General features: G+C 49.0%; 3 protein-coding genes across 3 annotated transcripts; 2 read left to right on the forward strand and 1 right to left on the reverse strand.

Moving 5' to 3' along the window:
* The first annotated feature begins 688 nt into the window (after positions 1–688).
* LOC131214491 (large ribosomal subunit protein uL5) lies at positions 689–2,183 on the forward strand. Its single transcript, XM_058208894.1, has 4 exons — positions 689–762; positions 855–866; positions 1,018–1,456; positions 1,850–2,183. The coding sequence occupies exons 2-4, from the start codon at positions 864–866 to the stop codon at positions 1,978–1,980; spliced, it is 573 nt and encodes a 190-aa protein (XP_058064877.1). The 5' UTR covers positions 689–762; positions 855–863; the 3' UTR covers positions 1,981–2,183.
* A 312-nt stretch (positions 2,184–2,495) lies between these two features.
* Positions 2,496–4,204, reverse strand: LOC131206047 (26S proteasome regulatory subunit 7). The gene is made up of 4 exons (XM_058198423.1): positions 4,042–4,204; positions 3,939–3,976; positions 3,559–3,872; positions 2,496–3,487 (listed from the first exon to the last, which is right to left on the reverse strand). The coding sequence occupies exons 1-4, from the start codon at positions 4,112–4,114 to the stop codon at positions 2,608–2,610; spliced, it is 1,305 nt and encodes a 434-aa protein (XP_058054406.1). The 5' UTR covers positions 4,115–4,204; the 3' UTR covers positions 2,496–2,607.
* A 393-nt stretch (positions 4,205–4,597) lies between these two features.
* LOC131216124 (uncharacterized) lies at positions 4,598–9,063 on the forward strand. Its single transcript, XM_058210540.1, has 7 exons — positions 4,598–5,371; positions 5,548–5,651; positions 5,712–5,831; positions 5,895–6,908; positions 6,979–7,019; positions 7,102–7,299; positions 7,382–9,063. Exons 1-7 carry the CDS (start codon positions 5,287–5,289, stop codon positions 7,935–7,937), a joined length of 2,118 nt encoding a protein of 705 aa, XP_058066523.1. The 5' UTR covers positions 4,598–5,286; the 3' UTR covers positions 7,938–9,063.
* The last annotated feature ends 574 nt before the right edge of the window (positions 9,064–9,637 follow it).

The following is a 9,637-nucleotide window of genomic DNA, read 5'->3' on the forward strand; positions in this document are numbered from 1 at the left end:
GGGATCGACGGAAACGAGATTGTCTGGTGGCTGAGGAAAATAGAGATGAGAGAGAAAATAAACTGAGACTGAGAGGTGCGCGTGTTGAGAAGTTAGTGGAAACGATCCGCCGCGGTCTACGAGAAATAACAAAATGAAGCGCGGTTCTCGGTGTTCAGCACCCTTTATTCACCGTGAGTTGCGTTTCGCATCGCGCCTGGGATTGCCGCGCGATTGATCGGCTGTTTTTTAACCATCTTGCCAATCGAAATTGGAGCACTGTTCGTTGCGGATATTTTTGGCAATTAGTATAAATCTTTTTTATTGCGATTTATTGATCATTACGAAACTTTCGTGTATCAAACAAATTAAACGATACGATAATACGATAATTTGTGAAGTATAGTGAATATAGTATGTTTTGTTAGTATTAAGTCTACTTCAAACATTCACACAAGCTCCATGATTCATCCAAATTTAAAATGCAAATCACCCTGATTTTACAAATATTACTACGGGCAACATGTGTAACTAATAAAATTATATTCTCAATTCCACTTTCTGTAGAGTCATTTTCATTTTCGCTGTCGGCGATTCAGCACAGCCCTACAATAGTTTGAAGAACTGAACTGGGGTCGCCTAAACATGCAAGCGCCTGAGCTGTCTCGTGAAGCGGAAATGAGGTTTCGGTCAGTCGCTCATTTGACAGCTCTTTTTCCGGTGACATTTGTTGTTTAGTGGACGCGTTTTCTACGGTCTGCGACGAATTTCCCTCTAATTTAGGTATTAATCTTAGTACAAACTCCCTCTCTTCGGTGCACCAAGAAGGTTCAACGTCTAGCGATACTGAATCGGTTGCTTTTTTCTCGTTTCAGGTTGCAGAAATGGTAAGTTTCGGAAGCCGGATGGGGCGAGCGCACCGAAGATTGAACACAGCGCAACCACCCAGTCTGACAGGAGGAAGACCTTCGGGAATTCAACCCGGTTTTGATGCCTAAAGCTTTTGTGCTTCTTTACGTCTTTTTCGGTGAACGGTAGGCACCTCAAGATGCTGCTCCGGCGAAACCCGCGTCCGGCAAGGACAAGTCGAAAAACATCATGCGTGACCTGCGCATCCGCAAGCTCTGCCTGAACATTTGTGTCGGCGAATCCGGCGATAGGCTGACACGTGCGGCCAAGGTGCTCGAGCAGCTGACTAACCAGACGCCCGTCTACTCGAAGGCCCGCTACACGGTGCGTTCGTTCGGTATCCGTCGTAACGAAAAGATCGCTGTGCACTGCACCGTTCGGGGTGCCAAGGCGGAAGAGATTCTCGAGCGTGGACTGAAGGTGCGCGAGTACGAGCTGCGTCGGGACAACTTCTCGCAGACTGGCAACTTTGGCTTCGGTATCCAGGAGCATATCGATCTCGGCATCAAGTACGATCCGTCGATCGGTATCTACGGTCTGGATTTCTACGTCGTGCTCGGTCGTCCTGGTAAGTGATCGCTTGTTTCGCTTGAAGAAGTACAACAACCGAGAGCTTGTTGTCCTAGTTGCCTTTCGGTAAACAGTGTGAGTCGTCACTGGCAACACAGTATACAGGTTTTTTAATCGTGCGGCTCTATGATTGTGCTCTGTTTGTAAACCCGTAAAGTAGGCCGTTTGCACAATAATTAAACGTTTCTCTATTTATCTCTGGAGAAGCGTTCAGTCCTGTGCGGAAAGTAAACCTCAACCGATTCGCGGAATTGTCTCAAGCTTGACCTTGTGGAACTTGAAATGACATTCCCTAATGTGCAAATCTGTACATGTAGTTAAAACGTTAAATCGATTTAGTTATCGGTTGGGTGAACTTGAATCTAATGCGTCGGGGATTCCTTTGTTTCAGGATACAACGTTGCCCAGCGACGACGTAAGACTGGTAAGATCGGTTTCATTCACCGTCTCACCAAGGAGGACGCGATGAAGTGGTTCCAGCAGAAGTACGACGGTATCATCCTGAACAGCAAGGCCAAATAAAGCCCTAAAGCATCGTGCGGAATGATTGTGCCCATTCGTGTAAGCGTTAAGGAAGAGTCGCGTATGTCACAAAATACCGAATAGGGAAGTGATGTGCCCTTTCAGAAGAGGGTGCGTAATGTTGTGAGAAGAATAAACGCATTTTCACCGTAAAGCCACTGCCGTGGAGTGTGTTGGTGGAAAACAGCTGTATAAAAAAACCAAAATAAGCTTCATGTAGTGCTTATGATAATCACATCCGAATTGCGGAGGGAATGTTTCACGCTTACTAGATTACGTGATTTTTGTTCATCTCGAAATGAACTAGGGGATCAATTAAACGATTCTGTACTAATGCAATCTACATTTCATAGTATTTTGCGATAACAGTCGAGCGTGGCATTTGATTAATATGTTTTTATTAATGATTGAGTTTTCTGTCAGCTGAAAAAATCAGGCCACTTCGGTAGATTAAGATCGAGACTTCAAACATCGATGAACATAACACTCAAATTTTAAATTTTCCTACGCCCGCAAACAAGGACAAGGATCTTTTTTTATTCTCAAATGTTGTGAAATTAAGAATATAAATTGCTGCGAAGATTTTCGATCGGCACTGCGCGCAATGTTGCATCACTCGTACGCTCTCTAATTGTAAGTCATATATCTAGGTGTGGCGCTGAACTTGGCGTAGCTCTTGATGACCTTGTTAACCGCCTCGAGGAAGTCTTTCTCGGTTGCCACCTTACGCCGAGCCCGGATCGCAAACATACCGGCCTCGGTGCACACGGATCGAATTTCCGCTCCGGTAGAGTTTGGACACAGACGGGCCAGCAGTTCGAAACGGATGTCCCGTTCGACTGACATCGAGCGGGCGTGGATTTTAAAGATGTGAGTCCGTCCCTCCAGATCCGGCAGTCCAAACTCTACCTTACGATCCAACCGTCCCGGGCGCATCAGTGCTGGGTCGAGCGTGTCCGGTCGATTCGTCGCCATCAGTACCTTAATGTTACCGCGCGGATCGAAGCCGTCGAGCTGATTGATCAGTTCCAGCATCGTACGTTGCACCTCGTTGTCACCGCCGGCTCCATCGTCGAATCGTGCCCCTCCAATGGCGTCGATTTCGTCGAAGAAAATCAAACACGCTTTCTTCGAGCGCGCCATCTCGAACAGTTCACGCACCATACGCGCTCCCTCTCCGACGTACTTTTGCACCAGCTCCGAGCCGATCACACGAATGAAGCACGCATCGGTACGGTTGGCCACCGCACGGGCACACAGTGTTTTGCCGGTTCCGGGTGGACCGAACAGCAGCACACCCTTCGGTGGCTCAATACCGAGGTTGACGAATTTTTCCGGATGCAGGAGAGGCGTTTCGACGACTTCACGCAGCTTCTCAATCTGCTCCTTGCACCCACCGACATCACTGTACGTCACGTCTGGCTTCTCCTCTACCTGCATCATCGTAACGGTTGGGTCAATCTTCGGCGGCAGCGGGATGTGAATTTGGTACTTGTTACGATCCACGCTACGGCGCAACACAGAAAAAGGTGAAATGTAAGTATTTTAAGTAAATCTGCCGTCGTCGGTAGCACCTACCCGACCCGCATGCCCTCTTCGATGTCAGTCGGGGCCACGGAATCCGCTAGATCGACCACAAACTTGGCGAACTGCTTCACATTGATAATGTACTTCGGATCGTCCGAGTCCGCGTTGATGATCTTTGTGCAGCGTGCCACCTGCAGGGGTTGCTCGTTCTGCAGGATTTGCTTATCCGATGCCAAATCCCACAGTGCCGGCGGTGCCAGCCCCGTATCGCTCTCCTTGATGCCCGTTAGTTCATTCACCTGCTTCATGGCCTTCTGGATGTCTTCGTCGATCTGCTTAATCGACTTGTGGTACTGCCCTTGGCCCTGCGAGAAGAGAATACCAACCAACGTCATGCCATCTTTTGACCGGAAAATGCGACGAATACTTACATAGGTTTTCAGTAGTTCAATATCAACCTCATCAAGGGCTGGAAAAGCGAAAGAACCGATTGATGCTTTGCGCGACAACCAATCGTGGAGGGTCGGGTCTTACCTTCTATTTCGGGCTCTGCCTCCTTGTTATCGCCCTTCAACTTACGCATATCATCGCCCAGATGGTCCGGCATTTTGGGCTATTGGTTCGTTGGTTCGGAATATGCAGACCACGCAGAATTTTACACTTCGCGAGCGGGCACAAATTGTTTGTTGGTCGAAGAATGAATTCGCCAGATTTCTACTCGCGATGACAAGCAAATCGGCTGACATCAGTGACAGCAGCATCAGTTGGCGTCAGGGTTGCTAAATGCAAGGTCGTCGCCTGGCTTTGTGTCTTTTGATGAGCTATTTTACTGAGCGCTTAGTAGGAACAGCATTAATCAAATTACATGAGGTTCGATAGTTCAATCGAATTATTAAACAAAGCCTGTCCCAAGATTAGATCGGATCGCTCTCCCGAAAAACTTAACGACAAACCCGACGCAATCCTGTGCGCACCGTGGACTCGTTAGCTTCTGACAGCGGCAACTGTCAGGAGCGTGCAGTTTCGCTTCTTTTTTCTCTGCTCTTTTCCAACAGTCGAGTCCTTCGTGATTGACATCCGTGGGGTCGCGTAGAAAACGCACGAAACTCATTTTTTCTCTTCTGCACCTCGGCGCGCTTAGCAACGCACGATCAAACAACTGTACGCCACAAAAAAGAAACAATAGCACGCGAGGAAACGAGAAATGGCTCGGTTATAGCCCGGGGAATAGCGAATGCAGCACAGCCAGCTTTGCTTCGCTACTGGTGATTGCGGAAGGGTGAAGGAAAAAGATGCGCTAGAGAAAACAAAGTGAGCCGTTCGCGTGTCCATTTACCTGGCGACGAATGGTGATGGCAGTGTGAGCAGCTGTAGGCAATTGCAACCACCGGAGTTCAATTGCCCGTCTCCGATTCGTGCCGTGGTTGTGGCCAATCTATGGCAAGACAGAGTGTCGTCTGTGTGGTCCGTGAACGTGTGCACAGATGATCGTCATGATCGGGCGGATGCAAACACTGTAGACAGCGGGGGGACTTGTTTTTGTTGCTCGTTTTGCAATGTGCCACAAGGCAGCATAATAACGTTTTTCCACCGTCGGAACTGCTGGACTGCAGAAACTAAGGCACAGGTGGTGGTGATACGAAGCGTGGTGGTGGGTGGTATGCTAGCATTTTCCAATGTGGCCTGTGAACGAACGAGACACGGTGGGTAAATCGTCGAACAAACGAATGCACGGCCAGCATCGGATGCAGCAGCTCAGGACCTACGGAAGACAGCAATATGCGAAGCATTCTCCCGAGTGTGTACCTCTCCACGGGCTTTCTGCATGCGTGCAGCGCCATTCCGATCCCGCACCGATACTCAGGTGAGAGCCCTAGCAACAACGCGCTGCAAAGTGCAAGTGTCACTTTGCTCTCGTGGGGATCATTGCAAGCGCCAACGCAATCGATCGATCGATCATTGTCGACGCCACATTACATAAGGTGGCGTTCGGGATGAATCCTTTCAAATGGTCCCGTATTCCTTCCGCTTCTTCTGCAGGTCAACATGATGTAATGATCATCGGGCTGCTGACCTGCCTCGGTATCGGTTCGTTCATGCTGGGAGTTTGTATTTTTTGTAAAAAGAAAAGTGGCAAATTCAAGGTAAGCCGACGGGAGCTCAGTTTTAGCACTACGATGGACATCGGCCTATTTGTTTTGCAGAAATTCAAAGATGGAGACATTATTCAGGAGGTGATTTCAACGGAGTACCCCATTCTGAAGGCGTTGAACGCGCTGGACTCATCCGTGCCGTGTGCGGTCATCCCTTCCAGCCCGAATAATGTGTGTACCTCGTCCGTTGGTGCTTGAAGTTGGTACCATTTCTCACTTCTGATCCTTTTGCAGCTGTCCACTGATAATCTCCTGGATAAGATCGAAACCTATCAGATCGAGGTAGATCATCGCCACGATTCGTACTGCACGCGCCGCAGTGACCCACTGACGTCCACGTACGATGAGTTCGATCCCAACGATGAGCCGGACGATGAGCGGATGGAAGCCACGGCCGCCGTGATGGCCACGATTGAACCACCGCTCGGTGACGAACCGTTGCGATTTTCGGACGTTTTTGATGAATTGACGGGACATGAAAAGTGCGCGCTGTCGGTCGGGCCTGTTGCCCCGCTGCAGGCATCGTCGGGCGAGGAAGACGACGAATGTCCTGCGGCCGTCCGTTCGGATGCGGAAGACGAAGACGAACGGAGGCCGCTGGTGAGCGATGAGAGTATCGATGAGGCAGCTGCGACAACGACCGCAACGACCACGATTACCGTCACGGCCACGACGATGGCACAGTCGGCCGATGCTATCAGTATTGAGGAAGCGCTCCGTGCCTTGGACATAGCGATCGAGGGCGAAGAGGACGAGGACGACGAAGACGCAGAGGAGAACGAAGAAGGTCAATCGACACCTTTGCGCGATGTGAGCGGAGCCGATTGTTCGTCTCCCTCGCTCTACTCGGAGCCATCTCCGGTGGGATCACCGGACCATGGCACATTGCGTCAGGATGTAGAGCGACGGGCCACCGAGCTGGTGGACGATGTACTGTACCAGTGTCAGTATCTGCTGCAGATGATGGACACTCACGGTAGCAACCTGTCTCCGCTTGAAGCGGACGAATTCTCACCCCACGGCTCGCAAGGAAACGTCTTCGATGGTTGGGGCACAGGTTTGGAGCTAGGTGAATGTGTCAGCTTCAGAAACGCTGATGAGGATGATGACGACGACGACTGGTGGAAGGAAACGATGGAAGCGGAGGGAGAATGTAGCTGGAATCGTACTGGCAACGATCCGTTCCAAGATGACGGCACTTTCGATTTACTCCGACAGCAACTAACCCAACTGCTTCCCCAGGCCAATGTAAGCCAATGTCCCACACAACGCCCCCTGAAGGAACTTGGTTTCATTTGTCATCCGTTTCTGTTTTCAGGATTTCTCCGGTGGCGCCAGCAAACTGAATGCAGACGATTTGTGAGTATTTCTCGGGAGGATTTTTGGAACCAGAATTGAACCTCTGTTTTCGTTGCAATCGTTGTGGTGTCCTTTTCTCTAGAACGACCGTTAGCCCGAAAGCGGCCGACACGGGAAGTGAGGGGTCAAATGGATCATCGTCCGTTGAGGAAAATGAAATCATCATCAACTACAACCGATCGTTGTCGCCGATTCTCGAGGAAAACGAAGACGAATGTAGTCTGCCCGGTTCGACTAGTGTTGCGCATTGTTCGAACTTGGTCGAAAGTACGATCGTAAGGTATGGAGACGGGCATTGTCTGATAAGTTATTGAATGTAACGTCGGAAATATACGTTACAAGTTCTTCCGTTCGCTTTCCAGCACCGAAGGGCCGGTGGTATGCGAAGCAACCGAGTCCGTGCCTGCCCTCGCCCGGCGCAGCTCTTTGACGGCGTCCAACGATACGCTCTTCAACCTTGAGGACGTGCTCGAGGACCGTTGCCTGACGCCGCTTGACGATTCGGGGTTTCCATCCATCGGCACCGGAAGTCATCACAGCCTGTCACCGCGCTCCGTCCTGCTTGAAACGGCGAGCCTGGCCAACTCCGGGTTGGACAAACTGTACACCTTCTCATCGCGACTTTTGCCAACGGCACCCGTAACATCTTCGGTCTCATCGTTGCCGACAGCCAGCAGCGACGATCATCACCTCTTCGGGCACCTTCATCATCACGTGCTGTTGTCATCGCTTTGCTTGCAAGATCTGGACACTGGTGATATGATGGAGTCTCCATCGCCACCACCGCCACCGCCTCCCCTGCCGGTGTCCCTCGTCACGGGTGGATCCGTCGGCGGCAGCCCTAGTGGAGCCCCGGGCGGTGGGTCAGGTCTTTTGATCGCTGAAAACAAGCAAGAAACGCTTCCCTCATCGGCCTAATGGCCCCATCACCCATCGGCCCCATCACAATCATCGCTGTCTGCTGTTGATATCGATGTTTCGGGCGGTATTATTTTTCACTTTTTCTCTCTCCCCCTCTCACTTTATTTAATTCGTTTTTTAGATCTGAGGTTATATTATGATGCCTGCGCTCTGTTCCCTTCTCACACGGAACGATCGCGGACGAATTCCTACGAATCATTTCACAACGAAAAGCGTGTGTGCAAGTTTAGCTCGTTTACCGTAGAGTACTGTAACAGTGTGTCGTTTCGTGTAGCTGAGGCTGCACATTTTTGTATCGGTGTTGCTACCGTTAGTGGATGTTTAATGATGGTCTCCCGCTTGCGATCTCTACTCATCGCATCACAATCACATACATCACACAAAACACACAACACACACATACTTACACACTTTCCGGATCTCTGATCTCCAACGGAAAGCGGTTTCCGATTAAAACCCTCCCAAAACGGGTTAAGCAAGGGCCGTAGATGGTGGATAGCCCAGGTGTACTTTTGAGAATGCTTCCGTTTATGTTACGGCGAACGGATCGGTTGTTTAATTATGTTTTTAAGAACGTTACAAGTGAACACCCGTCGTTGGAGGGCATCCTTAGTCTAGGAGTGTCCTATCCTAAGTTTAAATTCGGTTACTTACCCAAAACTCTAGTGTCAATTCTATTCGTACAACTCAAGGCGCCACAGCTTCGGTACGGTGCTCGCCATGGGGGAAGGAAGCGAACCATCCACAGATTTCTTCATTCGTTACTCATTCACCATCCCATCTCGGCTGCTTCCTCCTCCGCACACGTGCTGCGGGCACCGTGAAAGGCGATCACTTAAAAGAAGGAATTGGAACACGACTGTATCGTGGTATTTCTGTGAAGTTAATTTTCTATTTTCTTTTCCGTTTCTTTTCTCCATTCACATTTTCTATTGTTGATATACGAAAACTGGATAGCTAATGGAAACGGTCCAATCTATTAAAGAAATGTACTAACTAATAATAATGGATAGAAAAGGCAACCTTTCTTTTTCCGACGTTGAGGAGAGAAACTTGCTTGTAAGAAAATAGAAAATGTGACAAAATAGATCGCCTAAGATTTGTAAACTATTAAAATTATTGATGAACGAACACTGCTGAGGGAGTTAGTTCTTTCCCGTCTATCATGCCCGACTGCGTATAGTGTATTGAGAAATTGTCTTTATCTTTATAGTATGTAAGCGATTGATAAACGATAAGTTTATCCATTCTTTTCAATTTCTATTTATTATTGCAGCCTTTTCGATTAACGCAAGTACGCTTAAAATCGTGTCCCCGCAAAGATATATTTTATATATAGTTCTCTTCGAATATTGTTTGCAAACACTTATTACGATCTGTTTAATCGTTATCTACTTTCAACTTTTCACCAAAAATTTCGATTTAATAATTGCAGGCATTGTGGGATTATTCTGTCATCCTTTTTGGTTCGGTTTTTATCCTCTTTGTTGTTTTCCGGCTGTTTGCGTGTCGGCTGCGAATGGTGGGGGTTGAAAGCGGGGAAAAAACGCACGTGCGAGAGCCGAAGCGACCAAAACAAAGCGCGAACGTGACACGATGGAAAACGTCACCATCAGCTGTGCCGGAGGGGAGGTCAAAAGGATGAATGAAGTTGTCCGTCGGCCGCATAGTAAACAAACCAATCGTCATCGGTCGGC

The sequence above is a fragment of the Anopheles bellator genome, chromosome 1, assembly GCF_943735745.2.
Source record: "Anopheles bellator chromosome 1, idAnoBellAS_SP24_06.2, whole genome shotgun sequence".
Lineage (NCBI taxonomy): Eukaryota > Metazoa > Arthropoda > Insecta > Diptera > Culicidae > Anopheles > Anopheles bellator.